This window comes from Syngnathus leptorhynchus, chromosome 3 (assembly GCF_054491065.1).
Source record: "Syngnathus leptorhynchus isolate UIUO chromosome 3, UIUO_Slep, whole genome shotgun sequence".
In the NCBI taxonomy this organism is placed as follows: domain Eukaryota; kingdom Metazoa; phylum Chordata; class Actinopteri; order Syngnathiformes; family Syngnathidae; genus Syngnathus; species Syngnathus leptorhynchus.
Genome location: NC_141197.1, coordinates 18,964,245 through 18,989,536, shown reverse-complemented (window position 1 = coordinate 18,989,536; position 25,292 = coordinate 18,964,245). Strand labels below are relative to the sequence as shown.

The 25,292-nt window shown below is 46.5% G+C and overlaps 1 protein-coding gene across 4 annotated transcripts in view; it reads left to right on the top strand.

The window, feature by feature from the left end:
* The window catches only part of nav2a (neuron navigator 2a), an 84,740-nt gene extending 60,036 nt beyond the window's left edge, over nucleotides 1–24,704 (top strand). For 3 of the 4 annotated variants that reach the window (XM_085908462.1, XM_085908463.1, XM_085908464.1), the window contains 31 exons: nucleotides 235–344; nucleotides 426–534; nucleotides 890–1,297; nucleotides 4,039–4,161; nucleotides 10,492–10,621; nucleotides 11,270–11,588; nucleotides 11,925–12,597; nucleotides 13,020–13,230; nucleotides 13,612–13,904; nucleotides 14,643–14,687; nucleotides 15,094–15,254; nucleotides 15,356–15,538; nucleotides 16,565–16,617; nucleotides 18,272–18,295; nucleotides 18,569–18,643; nucleotides 19,388–19,471; nucleotides 19,535–19,658; nucleotides 19,736–19,920; nucleotides 21,225–21,397; nucleotides 21,617–21,770; nucleotides 21,857–22,040; nucleotides 22,138–22,238; nucleotides 22,311–22,406; nucleotides 22,488–22,665; nucleotides 22,748–22,983; nucleotides 23,050–23,201; nucleotides 23,356–23,427; nucleotides 23,498–23,694; nucleotides 23,786–23,904; nucleotides 24,028–24,228; nucleotides 24,306–24,704. In XM_085908462.1, the coding sequence (XP_085764588.1) occupies nucleotides 235–344; nucleotides 426–534; nucleotides 890–1,297; nucleotides 4,039–4,161; nucleotides 10,492–10,621; nucleotides 11,270–11,588; nucleotides 11,925–12,597; nucleotides 13,020–13,230; nucleotides 13,612–13,904; nucleotides 14,643–14,687; nucleotides 15,094–15,254; nucleotides 15,356–15,538; nucleotides 16,565–16,617; nucleotides 18,272–18,295; nucleotides 18,569–18,643; nucleotides 19,388–19,471; nucleotides 19,535–19,658; nucleotides 19,736–19,920; nucleotides 21,225–21,397; nucleotides 21,617–21,770; nucleotides 21,857–22,040; nucleotides 22,138–22,238; nucleotides 22,311–22,406; nucleotides 22,488–22,665; nucleotides 22,748–22,983; nucleotides 23,050–23,201; nucleotides 23,356–23,427; nucleotides 23,498–23,694; nucleotides 23,786–23,904; nucleotides 24,028–24,228; nucleotides 24,306–24,431 (5,299 nt within the window). In that variant the 3' untranslated portion in view covers nucleotides 24,432–24,704. Of the gene's footprint in view, nucleotides 1–234; nucleotides 345–425; nucleotides 535–889; nucleotides 1,298–4,038; nucleotides 4,162–10,491; nucleotides 10,622–11,269; nucleotides 11,589–11,924; nucleotides 12,598–13,019; nucleotides 13,231–13,611; nucleotides 13,905–14,207; nucleotides 14,274–14,642; nucleotides 14,688–15,093; nucleotides 15,255–15,355; nucleotides 15,539–16,564; nucleotides 16,618–18,271; nucleotides 18,296–18,568; nucleotides 18,644–19,387; nucleotides 19,472–19,534; nucleotides 19,659–19,735; nucleotides 19,921–21,224; nucleotides 21,398–21,616; nucleotides 21,771–21,856; nucleotides 22,041–22,137; nucleotides 22,239–22,310; nucleotides 22,407–22,487; nucleotides 22,666–22,747; nucleotides 22,984–23,049; nucleotides 23,202–23,355; nucleotides 23,428–23,497; nucleotides 23,695–23,785; nucleotides 23,905–24,027; nucleotides 24,229–24,305 lie in introns of all 4 variants that reach the window. The other variant, XM_085908465.1, reaches the window with a different exon arrangement.
* Nucleotides 24,705–25,292: the final 588 nt, after the last annotated feature.

The following is a 25,292-nucleotide window of genomic DNA, read 5'->3' as shown; positions in this document are numbered from 1 at the left end:
CAACAGATCAGTTTATTTATATGGGCCTTAATCGCAAAAACGCCTCAAAGGGCTTCCTTCACATGCCCACAGTTGACAAAAATGACACATGATTGAGCGGCATTTTGGACTAAGCATTCATATTGAACACCGGTCACAAGACGGGAAACACAGCAGATTTAATTCTTAATCAGGTTTATCCGTCTTTATTAGCGCACGGGGTCTCAAATGCACCGCTTTCTTATGTTCCTGTAGATCCCAAACTGAGGGTGAAGAAGTTGTGAGCAGTGAATCCAGCTCAGGAGGAAGAGGCGGGGATATTGCCTTCAGCAAAAACAACCAGACCTCCATCGAGGACCTTTCGGGTTGGTGACCACGTTTACAGCAGCCGTTTTGTTTTTTTCTTCCATTTTTTTAAATCAAGATGTCTTCTGCTTGTTTTTCAGGGGAAGACCCAGAGACGAGGAGATTGCGGACTGTTAAAAACATTGCGGACCTGCGCCAGAACTTGGAGGAGACCATGTCCAGCCTGCGGGGAACTCAGGTCACACACAGGTACGCGACGGCTAGTTTTGAATACGGCTAACAGCTAAAGGGTGTGACTGATTGACGTCATGGTCAAACAGAGTGCGTCTGTCTCGGTTCACAAGTATCAGCTTTTCTTGTCTGTTCCGTCAAGCTTCATCTGAGGGGACCTTTGACTTTGATCGCCGACCGTGTCTTTCATGCTGTCTTTGATCGAGTAGTTTAGCGCTAATCTGATTTTCTGCCACAGACTCTCGACCTCTGTTCTGGCCTCACATCTGTTTGTTGACGTAGCTGTCCAGATCTAGTTTAGTGCTGGTTTGCTTTTCATTGGTTTATGTAGAATTGAAAAACTTTGATTCAGATGTTCCTTCTGTCTCCTCAGCACCTTGGAAACCACTTTTGATGGCAGCGTCACCACCGACATCAGCGGCGGCAGCAGCAACAGCAGCGCAGGGGGGAAAAGCATCTTAAGTCTCACCTCCGCCAGACCCTCCTTGTCGTCATGGCGACTGGGTCAGTCCAGCCCTCGTCTCCAAGCCGGCGACGCCCCTTCCACGGGGAACGGATACGCCGGCCGCGTGGCAGGTGGCCAAACTGGACGCTACTTGTACCCGGGACATCTCAGGCGGCAGCTAGCCGGAAGGAGCGGGGGCCTCTGCGGCGGGGACCTCGCCGACAGACCCGGGGAGGACGTGGACCTTGATGGGCTCGCCATGGAGGTCACCGGATACATGAGCGATGGAGATGTTCTGAGCAAGAACGCATCTCGGACGGATGATGTCACCAGTGGGTAAGTGGAAAAAAAATCTTGCTCATTAAAAAAATCTTGGCATTATATAAATTGCCAGCAGGGGGCAGTAATGTACCTTCCTTACTGTTCCTGCCTGGGATCCAAATGTTACTTGATACAGATCCATTCATTCTGTATTACTGAGATCCCACAAGTATCCAGTCTCATACAGAGGCAGACATATTGATAACATGGTTATCTTGCTGTAGGCTAGTGCCCATGTCGGAACAAGCCTTTTTTTCCCCCAAACTTGGAATAATAGAGCCACTACTCGCACATCTGTAACCATATACTGTACCTGCACAATTCAAGTACAGCTCCACAATTACAATGCATGATGTGTATTGGGCGAAAAATCGTTGTGGGTTCTAAACTGTATTTGTGTACCTGGACAGAGTGTGTGTTAGGTGGGCGGATTTTCCCTGGAGCGTAAACATTTCTACTAGACACAGATTGACGGCTGCCGCCACCCCCTTGCAGCCTGGAGGCTGTTTAGGAGTTAGCAATTTCACAAGCATGGTAGCATCCACTAACTGGTTCTTCTGCACTGAGGTGGCATGTTTACACAGGAAGGAGCAGCTGGCCATCTTTATATCGCTTTACAACTTGTAATATACGTTTGTTCAATTGTAATTCGGATGTGAAGATGGCAACAAATTACATACAATGTGAAAGAAGTTTAAGATCAGTTCAATGACTATCCCGGTTTTGTATCAATGTTTTATCAGAATCTGGACAGATAGATATAGATAATAATAATAATATTAACAGATAAATATAGTCAATAATAATAATAATAAGAGTTCACATTTTTTTTCAAACCTGTTTTTAATTCATAAGTAGACAACCCGTTAATTTGATCATCAATTGGTGCTTGCAGATTAATTGATTAATCGTTGCATCCAGCGTCAAAAACTGAGAGATGAATTGATAATTGCTTTTCACCCGCTGCATTTTAAAAGCAGGTTCTTAGATGTCCTGCACGAATCGCTCAATTGATTTTGCATCGCATCACAACTTGACTGATGGCATTACACATAGATAAATCACCGCCCCTCCCTCCCGGCTCTTCTGGCCCTTTGAGCACTTTGACAAACTCCCCCGCCGTCCCCCAAACAACCTTTTTAGCTCAGGGCTAAGTTGCCCGATCAACCTCTATGATCCCGATCCCTCCCCCTCACTCTCCTCCTCACTCCCTCCCCTTCCTCCACCTTTCGCAGACAGACACAAGTGCGTGTGTAGCCGCATACCAACAGAGCTCGCCTCGCACACATTCAGTCCGCACGCTTTAAACAGCCTCGCTGCACTCACTTATGATATCACCCGGATCCATTCTGTCCTCACCTGATTTTTTTTTTAATCCAAAGAATGATAGATCTAAACTGAAAGGCAGAATTTATAACAGACACAACTTTGATTTGGAGATTAATTACTAACCTGGACACGTTTATTTGGACTTATCATGTTTGAAGCTGAAAGGTACGTCTCATCATCATCAACATGCCAACTTGGGTTACTTTGTGTTGAATTAACGGCTTTGTTTTGGAGAGCCACTGCTGAGTCAGCCCATAAACGGTCTTGTGTAGGCACGTTGCTCCTGTCGTGGGTTACAGGTTAACAGGTTTCTCAGACCTGGAAGAGTCTCACTGCTCCCACTGTGTGTTATGGGATGTGTATTTATGTGCTTGTGTAGCTGACAGCGATCTCAACCTTGAGGGACTGACTGTTATTTCGGTAAGATCAAAAAGTAGTGTGTTGTTAATACTTGGATGCTATTATTGGCTCTACTGTAATATTTTTTTGCCAGCAATCCAAAAGGAAAATAGAAAAGTGTTGACGCTCACTCATAGCACCCCTTTGAAGCTTTATGGAATTGTCGTCCAGCTCGTAAAATATTTTATTCTGTGTGCATACAACCTGTCGGCTTTAGGATCTTTCAGTTGTCTAATTTTCTATTTTTATTTTATTTATTTATTATTTTATTATATTATCTTTTTTTATATATCTTTCTTATTTTATTATCTTATTATTTCCTATTTTATTATTTATTTTTATTTATTTCATTTTTTATTTTTATTTTTTAAGTTTTGGCCACACAAAGAAAACACTGTCTGCGTAGTGTACCCTCACACTGAGATTTCACACGGAGATGAATGGGAAAGAGTTCTAGTGTTCAAAATCTCCCTGGGATTATTTTTCTACTCACTTAACTGTAAAAACATGATCATCAGAGTCCCACACAGAAAGTATTCAGCTAGCCAACGGTCCAAGCTCAATTTAAATCAGCAAACATTTGATTGAGTTACATCTGGGAGAAATGCGTCAATATTTAGCTCCATTAGGAGTTTTCTAAATGGGTCAATATTTGGCGGATTGGTCAATGTTGTTTTAGTTTGACCACTGCCAATGTTTGTGTAAGTGCTGCTAACGGTCACCCTACAACTTGAACAGCCTAACGGTCAAATCGGAATCCTTCTCATGAAATGAATGCTTGGATTATCTACACTAGTGCTTACTTTACTGGATTTTTTTTTTCTTCGGCTTCATCGGCCGTCCAAGTATTCCTAGAGCTCGTTGACGGACCACTGTCGTTTTCTGTCAACCGCTTGAGAATTATACATTTGAGCGTTTGTTCTCTTCACTGGCGTGGAGGTGCCAAATGGAACAGACATGATGAAGTGAAGCGCTTCAAAGTTGACTTAAACGTCTGTGTTGAATGTGATTTTGCGTGTGTTTTACAGCTACATGACGGATGGAGGTTTGGGTCTGTACACGCGCCGCTTGAACCGACTGCCTGACAGCATGTCGGCCGTTCGGGAGACCTTGCATCGAAACGCGGCGTCCGGCCAGGGAGATGCCGACAGGTAAGACTCCAGTACTGAGTTCTGATTGGTTCAAAAGTGATCCGCTTCAATGTTGCTATCCGTCCATCAGCTGATTGAGTTCTGAGATGTTCCTCAAGTCACAGGGATCTTGTTTGTTTGATTGTTCTGACCTCAAATGTCTCTGATGGTTGCATGGCAACCACTCAACGATGTCTAGACAGTACAAAGTCATCACCCGTGGGAATTGGTTAAAGTTTAGCGGTGCTGCTAAGGGGAGTTGTTATTTTTAAACTGTGTCAAGACAACACTCTGGCCGGTTTGCGTGCTAGCTTGATAGATAGATAGATAGATAGATAGATAGATAGATAGATAGATAGATAGATAGATAGATAGATAGATAGATAGATAGATAGATAGATAGATAGATGGATGGATGGATGGATGGATGGATGGATGGATGGATGGATGGATGGAAGGATGGATGGATGGATGGATGGATGGATGGATGGATGGATGGATGGATGGATGGATGGATGGATGGATGGATGGATGGATGGATGGATGGATGGATGGATGGATGGATGGATGGATGGATGGATGGATGGATGGATGGATGGATGGATGGATGGATGGATGGATGGATGGATGGATGGATGGATGGATGGATGGATGGATGGATGGATGGATGGATGGATGGATGGATGGATGGAGATTATTGAGGCAATGTTTTCTGTTAATAGTTTCAGGTGTTGTAAGCTGTCCTCCCCCCCTAAACTATAAATCCTCAGGTGTGGCTAATTTCCTGTCTTAGTGACTTTTGACCTCTGCCCCGTAAGATGGCTTTTAGCCTTACACACACAAACACACACTTAAAGTCTTGCACAAACGTTCACAGTGAACTCCTCCTGTCCACAGTTGAGCTGTAACACAGAGTGGCCCGCAGCTCACCTTTCATCTCGCCCGCCTTCTTTCCGAGCAACTTCTCTCTTTGTTTTTCTCCGCGGCCTTCATCTCTCTGCCTTCATCTTATGTTTTTCGTATGACTGATAAGGAACGGGAAGCAACGATGCTATAAAAGTCAAGGTGTCGGGTGGTGCAATGGTATTGAGGCAAAGACCTCGTGACCCCCTGGCCCAGGAGGGTACGGGCTTCAAAGGGCAAGCTCACACAAAAAGCCAAAAGTGGATTGGTAAAGTTGGAAAGGAAGCAGCACCGGAACCACTGATTGCACATCTTGTTTAAATCTCACTACCCAGAGCAAAGTAGCTTTTGTGTTGTTGGGTAACAAATGCAACACTGATTTGCTGAATGATGATGATGAAGGGAGGAGGAGGAGGGCGTCGACGTGGACCGAGTATTGAAGGGGGGAGAGGTGATGGATAGCCTCAAACGTATATTGGACCATTTTCAAAGGGAGGATAGGGTGATTAAATTCGCAGCTGAGTTCTAAACCAGTCCAGGCTCGGCAAGATTGACATTATTTTGTCTACCCACATGATGCGGAGAATCATTTGATTGTAAGTTGGACGGCTGTTTATAATTCTTTGCTCCATCCGTGAATGATGGCTCATTGTCAGAAATGCAGGTTGTCTGCCAGTTGCTCTTCTCCTCACCCCGTGACGGAACTTTTTATCTGCAACACCTGCAAAAAGAGCTAAATTTGCCGGAGAGAAAGAAAAACTCAAAAGGAACCTCTTACAAATATCCATCATCAGATCAAGTCATCAAATCGTTAATCAATTCCATCTAAGGAAAGCACATTGTGTTTCAATCATTTTTAGTTGCCTGCCATCATAAATATGTTTCTTCCAATTATGTCCATGAGGACATTCCACAAATGGAAGAGGGAGGACACCAAAACATTGAAGACCGTTTGTCCGACAGATGTTGAACACTTGACAATGCTAATAATTTCCACCTGCAGGAGTTGAGCAATGCCCAAATGCTGTTTTGTACACTTGGCCTGCTCCTCCTCCTCCTCTGTCCTCCCTCAACTCACCTTCACCGCATCTTCTGGTGGACTCGAGTCTGTCTTCCCACCTTCTTCTCCCCTCCAGTGTTGTTTTAATGAGTGAGCAAACGTGTTCCCTGTAGAACGTGGAGCCTGGAGTCATACTGTAGATACAGTTTGTGTGGCTTTCCCTTCAGACCCGGTTTGGAAATAGCAACAACGTGTCAATACTGACCTCAGCTGCTTTCTCAAGATTTTTTTTTTTCAAAAGGAAAGATTGGCCAACTCTACGTCATTGAGTGTTAATAATTGCTCTTAGATATGATCAACCAGCCCATTTCTCATTGTTGTAGCAACACAAACACAAGTTTTTCCCCTTCTATGGAATCCTAAACAAGCGGCCTCCAGCCATAAGAAAAGCGTTCGTACGTTCACGTGCGTGTCTGAGGAGGCGATACGGATTTCGGTACAAGCTGCCAAGTCAACCGTTAACTGTTCTCCCAAACACCCACTCAAACCACCATAGCGTGGGCTGAGCTACAAGGCTATCATTTGGCTGCTTTGGATTTTGACAGTCTCGTCGTTGCAAGAACACGGTTAGCAGGGCTCCTCTTTACATTATCAGATGGGACAGACTCTGACTAAAAACTTAATGTGGTGGTTGACTGAACCTATTTCCGACCTCCTGTTGTGTGTTGATAGCATAGTGTTATTTTTATTTTTTTTGGTAAACCGTAACTCGTGTGCTCAATAGTTAAGTGGAAAAGTTTTTATTGTTTCGTGAGCCGTGCAAAGCAGATGAGCATGAAAGAAGGACGTTTGTTTTTATCCACAGCAGCACAACAGCTTGTTATTTATTATTCGACCCTCAGGAGTCCAAAACTATGGATCGCAGATGTGCGGCTCTGGATGGGCCTCCATTCTTTCGCTCAGACGACGTTTGACTATGTGGGGTGTCAAACTCATTTTTAGCACGGGTCGCATTATACTTCGTTTTATTTTGGACCATTAGGACTGTCAATGGCTAATATTATATGCAATATAAACTACACAACAAACTGATGAAGAACTAGCTTTCTAATCAGAGACTAGTAAAAACTGTCAAATATTTTAAAAAGATGAATGGTGGTAGAAATTGTTAGCAATATCTATAGTTTTTGAAAGTGAAGACAATTTTCAATGTTAGCGTTAATCCACAATTTGTCTTGGCGGGCCACATAAAATGATGTGACGGGCCGTATCTGGCCCCCGGGCCTCGGGTTTGCCACCTATTGTTTACATGAATACAAGTTGATTCTTTTAATCGTCCCGGTCAATCCGGTGTTGCGAGTGTGTATTGGCTTTTATGCGGATCACGTGCTAGGAGTTTTTGTTGATAGTGCGGATCCGGCTGAGTCGCTTGAATGTGAGTGTGTTGACACATCAAACACAGCACAGAATCAAGACTGCGTGAAAGGGAAGCGACCGGAGGCTCTCCATCTCATGAATGCAGATAGCAAATGTTTTCTCAAAGAGAAGCAGACAATAGGAGCAGACATTCCCGAGCGGGAAGTCCAATCATGTCATTTCTCGTCAGCGCCGGGATGGTCGCGAGTCCCGTCTCGGGTGCCCCTTCCTTGCCTCCCGAGCACGGTTTGGACCGGCCCGTCTGCCGCAGGAAATCCCCTTACTTCTGGTCTGCAGCTCTGTTGTGGCCGCGTGCATATTTGGGTCTGCCGAGTTCCCCGTGTACAAGAGCCAGAATTTGGACAACGTTTTTCAAAAGGGGGGGGGGGTCATAATGCGTCAGTGCTGACTGACCGGCCACAGCCTGTCCCGACACAAACATGCCCAAAAAGTTAAACAAACAGTCTTTTTCTCAGATTGGCACTCCGATTGGCCGACAGGATCCCTCCCCCCCCACCACTCTGCTCGTCAAGGTTTGTCCCCTGAACTTTGACCTGTGGCGGAAAGCAAAGCCCTCTCTAAATAGAGGCACCCGAGACGAATTTGATTGTAACATTTGTCTTCTGATAGGAAAAAAAAAATAGAAATACATTTTTTGATGCCGCAGCAATTATGATAAGCCTCAAAGAGACCGTTAAATGCAGAAAGAAAAAAAAAGGGGACAAAAAAACTTGTATACAAATCATTTGTTTGTGTATGTATTTTGGAGCGTTCAAACAGAATTATAATTATTTTTTGGTACTTGGGGTAAGCTTGTACATTTATTACATGTAATGGAAAAGCAATCAGAGCATGTCGTCTTCTTCCCAGCGGTTCTTCCTCCCAGTAGCAGTTTGCAGTTAATGCCCCGGCTTGCTCGGTTGTCAAGTGGCGGCGAGCTTGGCCGGCAGGAGGTTGTGGGTTGGGCCGCGCCGTTTAGCCCAATCTCTAATTAGAGATGTCAGGGAGGATCTGTCTGGGAAATTGCACACTTGAACACACACACATAAAAACCATAGCAGGAAAATGCAGTGAGGCAACAGGGGCAAGAGGATTGTCCCTCAGCTTCACTCTGTGATCATGCGGCTTTGACTTGTGTTGCCGTCTGATTTGAATTTGGCTCAAGCCGCTCTCTCGGGATTTCGGGCTGTCTTTCTGCGACTGCGTCCGTCTTCTCTATTAGTGGCGCGACCTCAGCGGTGAACCGGTTAACGGTCCTGGGGGAGGCTCATGTTTAGAGCGGCAGGGCAGGTCCCCGATAGTCCAGAGAGAGACAAACAGTACCCAGGGGATGAAGCATCACTGCAGCAAGTGACAAAGGAGCCCCATCTAGGAACACAGCCAAGGTGAGAGCGAGAGAGAGAGAGCGAGAGAGAGAGAGAGAGAGAGAGAGAGAGAGAGAGAGAGAGAGAGAGAGAGAGAGAGAGAGAGAGAGAGAGAGAGAGAGAGAGAGAGAGAGAGAGAGAGAGAGAGAGAGAGAGAGAGAGAGAGAGAGAGAGAGAGAGAGAGAGAGAGAGAGAGAGAGAGAGAGAGAGAGAGAGAGAGAAAAGGAAAAGGAAAAACACTGAGAGCACTGAGGAAGAGCGTGTGAGACTTTTGGCTCGGAGCGGCATGGAGTCATGAAGCATTCTGTCCAAATTGACGCTTTCCTGCAGCGTTCTGGTTCCCACGGCAACCGAGGCACCCCCAACAGGTAGATGTGTTAGATGTGCGAGTGTCTGCATGTGTGCGCGAGTAAATTTTGTTTGAGTCATTTGTAGAGGAAACCACTTTGAAGAGTCGACTTTGATTCGGTCTTGTTCGGGAAGTGTTTTAAACTTGATGGCTTTGTGGATTTCTTTCTTTCTTTCTTTCTTTCTGGGACTTTCCCCTGTGGCTGCTGTGGTGGCTCTAAATCTCAAAGCACCTTTTTATCCTACATGGAAGCTTTCAAAGGTTGTTGAATTGCTGCTTTTCCGCTACTTGATTTATAATGTGTCGCTCGTGAAACCACCTTGGTCGTCAATTTTTTTTTTTACGTTTTTATTCTGCCGACGTTTGCTCGCGGCGCCTCGTGTTTTGGTTTCAATGACACGTACCTATTACATGTGCAAGGATCAAGCAGACAATTAATTGGTGAATTATTTTTGCTGTCTTTTGTAATTTGTGACAATATATAGCGACAGGTGCAATGATTAATCGATGAATCGTCAATTAATCGATCATGAAATTAATCGACAGTCATGAAAGCAGACTGATCGTCTACTTTTACTTCAACAGTTTTGCATGTCGGAAAAAATATCAGGTGCAATAATTAATTGATTAATCGTCAATTAATCGATCATCAAATTAATCGACAGTCATGAAAGCAGACTGATCGTCTACTTTTACTATAGAAAACACGAACAGTTTTGCATATAGGAAAAAAATATCAGGTGCAATGATGAATCCATTAATCGTCAATTAATCGTAAAAAATATCAACACCAACGGATATCAAAATAATCGTGGGTCGCAGCCTGCTGTGTGAGCAGTCAACTATTCAGTGGCCATCATCATCAGCCTCCCTCTGATCCTTTCAAAGTTATGTTTGCCAACCACCATGACTTCCTGTTCCCCACCGAATCGCAAATTTATGCATTTATTCTGCATCAACGCCTTGCGTGTTTGCTTTGTTCAGATGGGTCTGTTTGAGTTGGTCACCCCCCCCCCCCCCCCGCCAAACGCGCACACACACGCACGCACACAATGATGTCACCCCTCCAGTGTCGCTTTGTTCGTGTGATAGACAACCCCATTCAGCTAGCGTGCATGAGTGCGTGTATGTGCGCACCCAAGCGGAGGTCATTTAGATTGCAAACAAAGAAAGAAGAAAGAAACTGCAGGCAGTCAGAGACACCAGGATTTTTCCAAAGTTCAATATCTGAGCGGAGGAATGTCTTGCCGGCTTGATATTCAGGTTCCTTTGAAATTGAAAATACAGTTCTTGTAAGTTTTTTCTTTCTCTGTGTCCAGTTGGGATGACAGCAGCTCGGTGAGCAGCGGCATCAGCGACAACATCGACACGGATGACATCAACACCAGCTCGTCCATCTCCTCCTACGCTAACACACCTGCGGCGCAGCGTAAAGGCCTTAGCACGCAGGTAACGTTAGCGTCAGTCTAACTTACATGCTACTGCCACAAGATCCAGTGTGAACCAGCTAATACTGACATTAGCCGACTTTTAGGGACAGGTTGATGTCGGCGGCATCATCTGGAATGACGTATTTTATATTGGCCGCATGCCGCGGCCGGTGTGTTTTTAATCGTCTTTTAACGGCGAGCTCTACTGCTTTTTCACGACGTTGCCTCGGTAACTGCAGGAGCAGCTTGAAAGCAGCTGTCATCCCTCAAACGGCTGTAATTTAGTGTCCGACTTAAAGACTACGCAGAAGAAGCCAACTTCAGTCGACTTGGATGACATTTCTAGTCGAGCATTGACTCACCTACTTTTGGTAGGTTTGGAAAACCGAGAAAACATGTCAAGTCGTAAATATGAGCGTAATCGGCGACGCTGCGCTTCAAATGACTCACTCGGAAAACCAAATTGGCTCGACATGTGATGATGCTAATTGAAAGATTTAAATATCAGCTTTGATTTCCCAGATAGTACTTTTAAATGATTATTTGCGGCTACTTGAAATTTCAACTCTTAAAGTTTTCCGCTAAGTGTGAGGGTTGATTCCAGTGATTTCAAGTCGCTTTTTCAGCAGTGCTAAATCCGCTATACTCCGTTTACGTGTCTTCACAGCCTGTAACAGATGCCGAGAAGCACTCGGTGTCCACAGCGGTTCACCAGGCCTGGTCTGGAGACGAGGTGAAGAGGCCGGACGGAGGGTCGAACAGCGGTGTCAAAATGGAGCCGGGCTCCAAGTGGAGCCGCCGCAACACCTCTGACATCTCTGATGAGTCCGATAAGGGCGGATCGGGAAGGAAGAGCGCTTCTGTGTCCCACACGGGGTCCTGGAGGAGAGGAATGAGCACACAAGTGGGGGTGACGCCTCCTCGGACCAAAAGCACGAGTAGCACGTGCTCCTCGAGCGCCGTCACGGTCAAAACCCACATTTCAGGTGACATATTTGATTGTTGCGGTCATCAAGTCTCTGAACATCTGGTGGAAATTATATTTGTTCCAGTGAATGGATAACTAAACATGGATAGATGGCTAACGAGCTAGCTCGCGAGTCTTGCTATCTAGCTATTCATTAGTTCTGTATTATATGGATAGCTGGCTAACGAGCTAGCTTGCTAGCCATCTTGTTAGCTAGCATTTCACTAGCTATTCATTATTTCTGTATTAGGATTCTTATAACATCTTACAAAATTCTCATTGCAACATGCTGCAACGGTTTGAGTGTGACTTCATGGCGGCCATCTTGTTTTCCTCCCCCTTGTGTGTCTTGCAGGTAAAACAGATGACGTGAAGGTTTCAGAAAAGGGACGTCTCTCTCCACGTTCCAACGGCCTCAACTGCCCACCCGCTGACGCCGCCGATGAAGCAAAGAAACAATCAGTCTCTACCAGCCACACAGCGACGCCCAGCTCCCTCACGCACACTCTTTCCGAGCCTCAGACACACGCCCCCCGCGCACCAACCAGCACATTTGGCTTCAAGAAACAAGGCCATGGCATGGTAGCCATGGTAACTGCCAGTGGCGCCACCGTTACCAGTGGCTCAGCCACTCTAGGGAAAATTCCCAAAGCTGGTGTTCGCTCACTGGTCGGATTGAAGGCGGGCGGGCAGGACGGGGGCCTGCTGCTCGGCCACCACGACGACAGTTTCCTCCCCGCCAGCGCCCGCTCCACCCTTCAGTACCGGAGCCTCCCGAGACCCGGCCGCTCGGGTTCGGCCGCCCGCAACGGAAACCGCTCATCCACCAGCAGCATCGAAGCCGCCGTGCTCTCGGTCACGTCGCATGGGAAAAATGCATTCGGCATCGCCAAGGCCAACGGGGGTCCGTTGGCCAATCAGACCGATCGGGAGAAGGGCGTCTCGGATATTGACAACTTCAGGAGCGGAGGATCGGCAACCGTTCCTCTTACGGGAAGGCAGCAGGTTTCGTCGCCAACACTGCGCAGGTTAGCACATAAATGACTATTCTTTGAATCATAATCAAACAGGTGGGGGCGTGTTGAGGTCAGATGAGGTCATTTTAAACCCGAGGCTCAGCTTGAGCTCATCTTCCAAACCTCCAAAGCCTTGGCGATGCGTCCGAGGGAGGGCGTTTGGCTGCGTAATGGGAGTCTGTGCCCTCATTAATGTCACGAAGTGATAACTCTTCAAAGGGGGGTGGGGGGGTGCATACTTTTGTACTTGGCCATCACAGCTCCACTCCTCAAAGCCTTGGATTAGCACAAACACCAGGAGAGAGTTATGTGTTGGCTGTGATTTAGATCTAAGGAAGAACTTCTTGCTTGTGTGGACAAAAAAAGTTAGTTGTCAACTATTATTTTTTTCAACTACCATTTCTCTTTACATGTTTGCAATTTATTGGCCTCAGGTTGTTTGGTGGCAAGAGCAGCAAACAGGCTCCGGTGATCACGGCGGACAACATGAAGAACTCCACCGTTATCTCCAACCCGCATGCTACCATGAGTCATGTGACCAACATGAGCGAGTCTGCCGATGGAGAGCTGGACAGCGAGACCATCGGCCCCATGTTTGTGGGCAGAGGACCCACGTCCGGCACTGGCACGCTGGGCAGTGAACAGGTGAGCCGTCCCTTGGATAAACAAAGATGTCGGCTTCGAACAATAACGTCGTCTGTCCCTTTGCTTGCTAGTTATGGTGTGCGCAGGAAGCGCGGCAACCTATTTTGCGGGTTTGCTCACGTATTGATTTGACTGCCCGAAGGTGTAAAAGACACGTTTGTGCACGCATCTTTTGTAATATTCTAACATGATTCATAAGGCTTCATCAGAACTTGGGTGAATCATAAACTGGCAACATCATCCTTCTTGTTTGACACTTTCAAGCCCGACATTTAAGATTGCAATCTCTTGAAAAAAAAAAAAGTTTTTTACAGTTTGAAAATGAAAAGTAAGGCCAATATGATTTCAGGACTATTTTGCACAATCTTTGTCCTGCCACAGGCGTCCAGTCCAGGCTCAATCTACTCCTCCACCGGCCCCTCCAACAGTCTAACGTGGGGCACAACATTCTCCACATTCAGCAGCTCCTCAGCCCAGAGCAGGGAGAGCACGCTGGGTGGGCACGGTGGCACAGGCAGTGTGGGTTACCCGTCTGTCAGCAGCATGCACACGAGCAGCGAGTCCATTGACATGAGCCTGGGCAGTGCCGGAGGAGGAGGCCACGGGGGCCACAGGGAGGACACCCTGTCCGCCTTGGGCCGCGCTGGGAGCGTCAAGACGGGCATGTCGGAAAGGTGAGAGTGTGAGAGTAAAGTGGTGAATTTAAATTCTTTATTTTAAGGTGCATGCAAAAAACATTGTTATTCATTTATATGATTTTTTTTTTTTTACACTCAACCAGCCAAGACATGTAGTGTCCCATTTCCTTTGCCCTCTGTCTTTGAAGCTGCCAAATTTTGAAGCTGTGACATCAGCTTCTTCCCACATTGACTTCACCGTGTCTTGAATTTTTCTAAAGGGATTCTCTTTTGGGCTTGATTGTTTCTGAAACTTTCTTTCTCTTTGTCTGTTGTGCATTTTCCTCCCATTTCCCTCAGCCCGCTCTCCTCCCCGTCCGCTAGCCCTATATTCAGCCGAAACACTCTGCCTCGGAAACAGGACAGGTAAATGGACCTGTGTGCAGTGTTAGGCTTAATGTGAAGCGCCGCCACTCGGGGCGAAAAAAAACGCAACAAAGAAGGGAGGAATTTGTGTTGAGTTGTGGTGTCTGTCGCTGTGCAAGTGTGCCAGCTTCGTGTGGTTGGTTGTCTGTCCTAAGAGCTACCACTTTTTGTGTGCGCTTAGTAGGCTCCTTTACTTTTTCTATGCTGCCCTCTTGTGGTAGAAACACAGAAGTGCACGCTTTGTGACGTTCACGATTTTATTTTTTTTTGGACCATTTTAATTAAAGGCAGACTATTTAATAGCTCAGAAGTATGAGTTGGACATATTTCCTTTTTGCTTTCTCCATCTGAAGTGTTTCTCTCCCACAGTGGGCCACTCTGTGGCAGAAACACTCTGCCTAAGAAGGGACTCAGGTACTGACACCCCCTTGCTTGCTGGACATTTTCCACTTTGCCAAATTGTCTTCAGTACTGTCCCCCCTTGTGTCCACCTTCACCGCTCGGGGCTTGTGCTCAAGTTTTGTTTTGGGTGCTTTGACCTGTTCTGCTTGGCACCCTCATGGTTGTGTTGTGCTTCTGCAAAGAGGCTTGCCACTTTGTCATCGTAGAGATCTCACTGTCTGGCAGGTTTGATTTGGGCGTCCCTCCCCACACGTTGGTTGCCCATCGCTATCATGTTCATTGTGTCATAATGCTTTGTGCCAGCTACTAACATGGCTGTGTAAGAGTGGGGGGGAGGGGGTTATTGAAGAAAAACATCAAACATTCCAAATCAGCCGTGCCTATTCCATTGTCATTATTAACCTTAGCCTCGTTGCAGGTACGGACCGCCCCCTCAGCTGCGAGGCCACGAGGAGGGCCGTGATTGGCTGCGTTCTCACTCCACTAGTGGGCTGCAGGAATCGGCCAGTAACTCTCCCTTTTCCCCCGGGTCTAGCCTCACCTCCCCTTCAGGCACGCGCTTCAATTTCGGACAGCTCGGTACGCCCGGAATCTTCTTTTGTCAATTTATAAGCTAGTCGAATTATTCGACACAGTTCGCGTGGAATTTAATGTTTTTGTTTGCAATTGAATTCTCACAGCGTCAAGCCCGACCTCGACAGCTCAGATTAATCTGACCGGCCAGCGTAACAACAGCCTGACCAACCAGGATGTCAACTTTGACCCCTGCAGCGACAACCGCCTGAGAAACTCTTGCATGTCCCTCGACGAGAAGACTCGCACCATGAGCCGCTCGGGCTCTTTCCGCGACGGCTTCGAGGAAGGTACGAAAAGTGCCGAGTGTGCAATCTGGGCTGGGTGTCCTCCGCTAAAGTCTGTAATTAGGTGAAAAACAGAAATACATCCATCTCATTTTCTTTTCCCACCAGCTGTGCCAAAACAATTATGAGTACATGTGTTAAGAGAACCGCAGGAAGGATTACAACGACTTTGCTTAGAAAAAAAATCCTGCACGCCCATAATCAGCTTTGCACGGCTCACTTTTTTGTTTTCGTAAGCTTATTTATTGGGGGGAAAAAAGAACCAAAGGTTCACCAGTGAGGTAGAAACACAGGCACAAAGACTAGCAGCATTGTTTTTGGTGAGTCTCTTGAATCGGAAAAAAATATTAAGTCACAGTTCCTTACTTTTTAGAAGACACTCAAGCAATTCTTCAAACTTTACCTTGATAATTCTAGAGAAGAAATTTGGTGGTTACAAAAAAAGCACAACTTTTTGAAGTGTGGAGATTTTTTTTTTTTTTTTAGAGCGCAACCTTGCTTAGTCAATATTGACTGGCCAACTCGGCTCCAGTTTGTTTTTTAAGCAATCCTACCGCACAATAAAAAAGGCGCTTCAGTTTTGGGAATCCACTCATGTCAAGGACAATAAACAATAACCATCTGCGCCGATAAGACGGAGACACAAAACCCAAAATATAGAGCGGCACATCTGCTGTTTTGTGTGCGAGATGAACATTCCGTTTGCGCCTGGAAGGTGAATGAGTGACTCCAACGGGCCCGGCCCGGCCTGGCGTCTTGCTACCCCCCTGGTTCTGTCTAATCGGCTTCCGAGCAGGAGGAGGTTGGCTCGTGGGCTGCACGCTTTGAAGTAGAAGCTGAGTCATTTGCAAACCAGCGCCAAGGCTGTGCCACTGCTTGCACTGTGTAGGAGTTTTATCTTTTATGGTCAGGCGAAGGTGACTTAGGCAGGGGCAGGCTGGCAGCGGGACCGAAAAGATCACTGCTTGGAATCACATCTTCTGTGTAAAAATTTGTACTTAGCTAAATTTTTTGCTTGTGTCCCTCCAGTTCATGGCTCGTCCCTCTCTCTGGTCTCCAGCACCTCCTCCATGTACTCCACGGTGAGTTTACAAACTTGATTCAGTACGGTACTTTCAGTTATGGGCTGCACTACTAATTTTTACCACTAAATGTCACTGTTGTTGAGAAACTTGGAACCGTTGCTGACAAAATTTGAAGAGGTCTTTTCGTGTCGTTACTCGGAAGTAAAATTGGAACGACTGATTTAAGATTGGACCACAAGTCTTTAACGGTTGAATATTTCTGGTCTCTCCAGTCAATTAATTAACTGGTGACTCAGTCTCAACCTGTTGCGTTGCAGTAAGCAGTTAATGTTAAAACCAGACCGACGTGTTTTTGTCTTTTGTTTACAAAACGATGAAATCATGTGCGTGTGTGTATTTGCTTTTCTTAACCCAACCACATCCTCAATCACACACGCCGCACGCACTCGCACGGGGCAGCCTCCATTTACACTATGGCCAATCAAAGTAGAAGCCCCGCCTCCTCCTTTTACTCACCTGGGCAGGTGTGACACACAAACTCCCATTTGAGTTCTTTCCCTCGAGCCTGAGGTTCAAACCGGAGGCATCGTGATGACAACTTTATCCTTCACAGGCACTGTCACATCTTTTCAACTAACGGTAGGCTCGAGAAGTTCAGCGTTATTATCTCAGGTCAACTTTTGGGCTTTGAAGCCACGTGTCATTACGCACGACGTTTGTTTGAGTGGATGAGATTGAGTTTGGAATACTTATCGGACGGGTTGTACTTCTGGCGTGTTAACTTGTCAGGATAGTTTAAGTTGTGGGTGTGTTTACACACGCCATCGAGTGTGTGTGTGTGTGTGTGTGTGTGTGTGTGTGTGTGTGTGTGTGTGTGTGTGTGTGTGTGTGTGTGTGTGTGTGTGTGTGTGTGTGTGTGTGTGTGTGTGTGTGTGTGTGTGTGTGTCTTTGACAGGCAGGCTACTCTGTTGTTTACGGCGGAACACTACATCATGTCTGCTTGATTTGACAGTTGTGTGTGCGCTTGTGTGCGTGTGTGCTCCCAATGAACTTCACATGACCACACGCTTAGGAATTTTTAAATGTCATAATAGGTGGCCGCTGCCAGAAGAAGAAAAAAAAAATCATTACACATAATTCTTTTTGTTCTGTGAAGGCTTTCCATGTGATTGAGAAATTCTACTTCTATTAGTCTCCTCTTCTTCCTGGAAAATCTATATTTACTTTTTTGATGAAACGTTCTGATTTGACATCCAAGATAAAATCAAATAATTTTGATTTATTACATGCGGCATGATCACTATTTAACTTGGGAAAAAAAAAATGTTGTGAAGTCCAACATTATGAAGGCAGAGGAAATGTTAAGTAAAGAATTCTTAATTATCCATGTAGTACAGTAAATACAGGCGTCACATGTTTTTTTGTTTTAATGAACAGCAGCAGGGTGTGTTGCGTTGGCCCGCGCTTGGTCTTTCTCAGTATTGTCATAATGGCGACAATAGGACACGCTCTCGTGTTGCGATATGTCAGAGAAATGCCTTCAGGACGGAAGCTCTGCTTTCCAGATATCGTACACCACACAATTTTGACTTTATAAAAGGTGTTAACCTGAAATCTAGAACATGAGTTTGGACATGTGATCTTGGCTTGCTTTCAAGTGTTGGGACATCCCATCATGATTCTCTCTTTTTTTTCTGTCTGCCTTTTATAGAATGAGGAGAAATCTCAGTCTGAGGTAAGTAAAGCTGTGTTTTGCCTTCTCTTTATTTTTTTTATGTTCAAGAGTTGGAGGAACATTTTCACGGTTGCACACCTCCATGTCATAGGTTCTTCGGTTCCTGTCTGATTACTTTTGTAGCTCCACTCTGGAGGTCATACATCACCGCCGTCATTTTTACACACGTGCAAATTGCAGCTTTTTTTCTTTTTTTTTATGGGACAGGCAGGTCTGCTTTCATGTCTGTGTCTTTTATGTTGGACTTTTTTTTTTTCCCCCCCATGTTCTCAGATCCGCAAGTTACGCCGGGAGCTAGATGCCTCCCAAGAGAAAGTTTCCGCCCTGACGACACAGTTGAGCGCCAACGTGAGTCAACGTGCAAATCAACTTCATCACTTTGATTTTAGCACATAATGGTAGAGGCATAGTCTACTTGTAAAATATATATCTGGATTCACCTGGTCTTAATTCATGCAACCACTTGTGGAGTCAATGCAAGCCAGCCACTTTTTTTCTTCAGTGTATATTGCACAAGGTTTGCTATGCTTCACCGCTTATCTGCCGCCCGAGTCAGTGCACGCCGTGCTTTAACTGAGGGCGAGAGAGAGATATGTGGCCAAGCCAAAGGTCTTAGATTACAGCTAGAGTCATGTCTTGGCACACTGCTGAGGCTGGCGCAGATGTGCCCTCAAGATTTACAAAGTGTGTGTGTGTGTTTGTGTGTATCAAAGTCAAAGTCAGCTTTATTGTCAATCACTTCACATGCCAAGACACACAAAGAGATTGAAATTGCGTTACCCACTATCCCACAGTGACAAGACATATAACAAAACATCCAAAACAACAACACAGTAAAATCAAGAAGGCACATACAATGAATAAACAAGAGCGACGAATAAATACAAATAAATCAACAAATAAGAGGAGCAAAAGCGGAGCAAGTGTGCATACAGCAGACAGTATAAATGTGTGTGTGCGTGCTTGTGTGTCTGTCTGTGTGTCTGTCTGTGTGTCTGTCTGTGTTTGTGTGTGTCTGTGTGGGTCTGTACCTGTTTGTGTGTGTGAATCAGCCATGAGACAAAGCAGCTGTGACTTGTGCTTATCCCGCAGGCTCACCTGGTGGCGGCGTTCGAGCAGAGTTTGGGCAACATGACCATCAGGTTGAAGAGTCTCACCTTGACGGCTGAGCAAAAGGTGGGAAACGTTGAAAGCGACGACGCCGAGCCGTCGTTTGAATGCTCGCGTTTGATTCCACAGGACTCCGAGCTGAACGAGCTGAGGAGGACCATCGAGTTGCTGAAGAAGCAAAACGCCGTCGCTCAAGCCGCCATCAACGGGGTCATCAACACACCCGAGCTTACGTCCAAAGTGGAAAGGACAGGTGGAAATTCTCTTCTATGATCAAAAAAATGGAATCCAGAGATGTTTCTTTGAACCGATTTTGTGGCTGGCTTTCAGGTAGCAGTAACGGCAGCGTTCACCATCAGCAGCATCAGCAACAGCAGAAGCAATCAGATCTGCGAATCAGGAGGCAGCATTCCTCCGACAGCGTCAGCAGCGTGGCTAGCGCGACCAGCCATTCCAGCGTAGGCTCCAACATGGACGCCGATGCTAAAAATAAGAAGAAAAACAAGAAGAATTGGGTAAGACAAAGTACCATTGAAAGTGTGAGATTGACACCAGCGGCCAACCAGACATGTTTGTTTTCTTTTTTTTTTGTTTTTGTCTTTGTGTGCTTTGGCCTTGCATGTTTCCTCGTCAGACATCTTTCACAGGGGAAAAGGTGACTCATCTATTTGATTTTTGCGGTTTTTCTGTCATTTGCAGGTCAAAACTCCTCTTATGGTAGCTCCCGTGACTTACTTTCAAAAAAATCTTTGAAACAGAACTACTTGTCTGATCTTTAGTCAATAATTCTTTCCTTCTTTGTTACTCCAAGACATTCTCGTGCACCGGAGGACAAGTCAGAGACGATGACGTATGCAACTTCTAACGTGTTCTTTCTGTCATCACGCGCTATGTGGTGTTAGCCAGCCGCTTGTGTGGTCAGAACCCGATCAGAATGTAGAACTGGAGGCGGAGCTTAGCGCCGCTTTGTGCTGGTGTTAAAAGATGAGAGCTTGTGTCACGTTTCCTGCTTTTCTACGATAATCAACAACCCGCTCGCCCTTCCCTCCCCCATGTCTGGGTAGTAAGCTTGCACTCATGCGAGGTCCTTCATAGTTCAGAAGCGTCGCAGTCAACAAAGTCCGGCTTATCTGCTTTGGACCCGGCTTGGCTTGAACGTTTGTGTGGCCATAACGCATTAACACGGGCACGACTTGTGCTGTTTTGTCTCTCCTGTCTTCATTTGCTTCGCTTCATGTGGCAGGTCTACGAGGTAAGATTAGTGCATCCTGATTGCTAAATGCTGCAGAACCCCCTTTTTTTTTTTTTTTGAAGGATACTAACCTATTTCCTTTTTTTTTGACCAACTTACTTCCTTTCCTCTCCTCAGCACCGCTTCCCTTTACTCACCACGCCTCCTTTCGGAGGACTCGAAGCTCTTTGAATTCAAGGGAATCAAAACACCCTGAAATACATTCTCACGCTCGGGAAAATAATTTTGGATGTGTTACGAGTCTTTGAGAATTGAGAAAAGCGCTGATGGTCATTCTGTTCATAAATAAATAAATAAATAAATAAACTCTTGACTGTCCACCATCATTTTTATCACTGTAACGAGTTTAATTATAAAATCATGCAAATATTCCTTCCTCATGAATCATATTTGGAGAGAAACAATATTTGTCCAGCATTTTTTCAGAGCCAACTTCCACTGCTTTTCCTGGCATGACCCTGCACCTCCTCCCTGCTCTTGTTTTTGGAGTGCATCCAAGCCATGAACACTAATTTTATGTTTCTCACTCTTTTCTTTCTGGGTTTTTTTTCAATTTTTTACCTGCAGCTGCGAAGCTCCTTCAAACAGGCGTTCAGCAAGAAGAAATCTCCCAAATCAGCTTCATCCCACTCGGATATCGAGGAGATGACGGATTCTTCGCTGCCCTCCTCCCCTAAATTGCCTCACAACGGAACCGGCGCTACCAACCACATGCTCAGGAACACACACTCCAACTCGCTGTATGTCAACGCTTTTGTCGTTAAATATAAGCTATTTTAAAACTACAGCATGAGTTTGCAAGTTCCTTCACGTTCCGAGCTGTGAAATCGAAAAGAAAATGTACCGTCCAACATGATATGCTAATGCCCCCTAGTGACAGAAAAATCTACGCTAATCTGACTCAATGTTTTTATACACTTTTTAGTGTCTAAAATGTCTTTTTTTTTAAACACCCCCAGGTTGTCTGAATGTTTGGACAGCGAGGCGGAGACCGTAATGCAGCTGCGGAGTGAACTCAGGGAGAAGGAGATGAAACTGACAGATATCCGCCTGGAAGCGCTCAGCTCCGCCCATCAGCTCGACCAGCTACGAGAGGCCATGAATCGCATGCAGGTTGGAGGGCACAGACAAATCACTCGTCACCAGACGCCCTTTTCCGACTTGGACGTGCCTATTCATGCGTGCGTGCGTGTCTGCAGCTGGAGATTGAGAAGTTGAAGACGGAGAATGATCGTTTGAAGTTGGAGAATCAAGGAAGCAGGACGGGCTCCCAAGTGTCCATCTCCTCGTCTCCTCCCCCGCACACGCACAGTCAGCAGGCCCCCAATGTGGGGATCTCACACCACAGTCTGAACCTGGCTACCAGCGAATCCACCAGCCTCGGTAAGAGCATTCCAAAAAATGTGGAAAAGTTGAACTCGATGTTTTTGCGCAAATGGACCATCGGAATTTAATTCGGCTTCTGCTCTCTTGTTGTCAGACATGCTGTTGGATGACACGGGCGGAGAGGGAGGCGTGAGGAAGGAAGGTCGCCGCGTGAAGATCGTGGTCAGCCTTGACGGGGACGCTTTGTGGCCGCAGGTAAGACGACAACGGAGCTGCCGCCGTCGGCATTTCGACGTTGAAATCAAGATGGCTGTTTGTCAACGGCAGGAGGCGCGCTCTCCGAGCTTTCTGATAGGGTGCATCGGTGTCAGCGGCAAGACCAAATGGGACGTGTTGGACGGAGTGGTCCGACGTCTTTTCAAAGTAAGTGGCCGTTTGAAATGCCTGATCGCCATTATTATGAACCAATCTTGCTCTAATTGTTATGCACTCGTTGTCCACTAGGAGTATATCACCCACGTGGACCCGATAAGCCAGCTGGGCCTAAGCACAGACAGCGTGGAGGGATACAACATCGGAGACATCCACAGGCCTCGGAGCCCCGGCGCCGCTCACACCCCCGAGTTGCTACCTTGTGGCTACCTGGTCGGGGACAGCAACACCATCAACATCCAGCTCAAAGGTATCAAGATGTCATCCAAGCGTCCTCAGGGTAAAAATCCAAATGTGTCGTTTTCCGTCCATTCATTCAATTGTGTCCGCAGGCGCGAGCAGTGACAGCGTGGACTCGCTGGTGTTCGACACGCTCATCCCAAAACCGATGCTGCAGCGCTACGTCTCCCTGCTGAGGGAGCACCGCAGGGTCATCCTGTCGGGCCCCAGCGGCACAGGAAAGACGTACCTAGCCAATCAGCTTTCTCAACACCTACTGCTACTCGAGGGCCGACCTCTGACCCCTCACGCCGTCGTCACGTTCAACGTGGACCACAAATCCAGCAAGGTGAACGCATAAACGTGTTGTTTGAAATTTGTGTGGCATCTAACATGCTACGACGCCTTCCCGTAGGAGCTTCGGCAGTATTTGTCGGGATTAGCCGAGCAGTGCAACGGGGCGTTGGGTGAGGAGAGCCCCCTAGTGGTCATCCTGGACAATCTGCACCACGTCAGCTCACTCAGCGAGATCTTCAACGGCGTCTTTAACAGCAGCCACAAGCACAGGTTGGTTCTACTCAAACTGCGTCAACTGTTCTTGGCCACCACTATAATTGAGATCTTGAGCTTGATTGTCCAGATGTCCCAAATTGCATAAGTCTAAATTTGAAAGTTGGCATGTTATGAAGTTCTTACCGATGTGCATTATGTGTCCCATCAGCCCGTATATCATCGGCACCATGAGTCAAGCTACCTCGTCTGCGCCCAACTTGCAACTTCACCACAACTTCAGGTAAGCTTGAACTCCCGACTGAAAAGTTCTTCCGCACAACCCGGAATTTGAGCTGAGTGTTGTCCATCAGGTGGGTGCTGTGCGCCAACCACACGGAGCCGGTCAAAGGCTTCCTGGGACGCTTCCTTCGGAGGAAGCTGATCGAAGTGGAAATTGGCAGCAGAACGCGTAACGTGGAGCTGGTGAAGATCATCGAGTGGATCCCGAGGGTGTGGCAACATCTCAACCGGTTCCTGGAGATGCACAGCTCCTCGGATGTGACCATAGGTGAGAGCTTCACTCTTTTGTCGATCAGTCGGAGGACGTGGAGAAGCAAGCGGCCGATCGCTCAGGTCTGCACCTCGTTGCCGTCTGACAGGTCCTCGTCTCTTCCTGTCCTGTCCGATTGACGTGGAGGGATCCAGGGTTTGGTTCACTGATCTCTGGAATTACTCCATCATTCCGTACATGCTGGAGGCCGTTCGAGAGGGATTGCAGGTAACGCAAACGTTGCCTCGTCATTCACAACTCTGACAGAGAAACAAAAATAATGTCCATGAAGCAGATGGGAGATGAATCAAAAAGATTATTGATGGCAATCAAACTTCTTCTACTCTTCAGTTGTATGGCCGGAGGGCCGCGTGGGAGGACCCCGCCGCCTGGGTGATCGACACCTACCCGTGGTCAGCTACGCCCGCTCCAGCCGATTGGCCTCCGTTGCTGCATCTGAGACCGGAAGACGTGGGCTTCGATGGCTACTCGGCCCCGAGAGAAGGAGTCCGGAAAGAGCCGCCTCAGAGCGACAGTGACGCAGACCCTTTGGTGAGTGAGCCTGAGATCTGGAATTTCACCTCTTCTTATCGTGATAATGGAGAAAATCCAAAAATATAATCCTCTAGATGAACATGCTGATGCGCCTGAAGGAGGCCGCGACGTCGTCAAGCCCTCAGAGCTACGACAGCGACTCCAACAGCAACAGCCACCAGGACGACATCCTGGACACGTCGCTGGAGTCCACCCTGTGACGCATTCAGGGCGCCGACGGACTGTGAGAACTTGATTATCATGCCACAAAAAAAAAATCCAGCCACCTTAATTTGGGTGCAGGCAACCCAAATATTTATAAGACAGACATTTCAGAGGACAAAAGGCGATTCAAGTTTTCTGCTGCACTGTGTTGTTTTGTTTTTTATAATTTTCTTGTTTGTTTTTCACCACTGTGGCCCGTGGTTCCTCTGCGAAGGAGCTTTTGACATCAGCGTCCGACAGAATTAAAGCACACAGCCTCCTAATGTTCATCACGATCAGCACCAGCCATCAATCTAGCACCGCCAAGTTACGTCATCAGGCGGCAGTGCACCTATCAGGCCTGCAGGTGGCGACACACGCTCTACTGAAAAGTTTACTCGTTGCGATTGACAGACACCATGACGCCATTAAATTCATTCATTCACTCAGTGATTAGTTTTATGTGCATGATAATGACGACGATGTAGCAAAGCCAGCAAACACTGTAGCAGAAAAATAATAATAATGATAATCAGAATAAGTACCCAGGTGTAAAATATATAAATATATATATTTTAAAAAAGAGGAGTGAAATAGGCCTCATGTCATTAGGCAGAATTTTGCATTAATTCCATGTTTACGGTAAACTTCTGCATGCATTTACCTCCATACGAGTTTTTGCGCTGACGCCATAAATATCTTCATGATCATTCGTAGCACAAAGACCTATCGGTGCTGTACTCAGTTCAAACAAAAAATGCCTTACTTTGTTGTTTATTTTCAACAGATGCGTTTGGGTTCTTTGTGTCTTGATCTCAAAGGCCTTTGTAAACATCGAGGGCTCGGAGTCGACTTTGTCTCCAAAGTTTTTGAGGAGA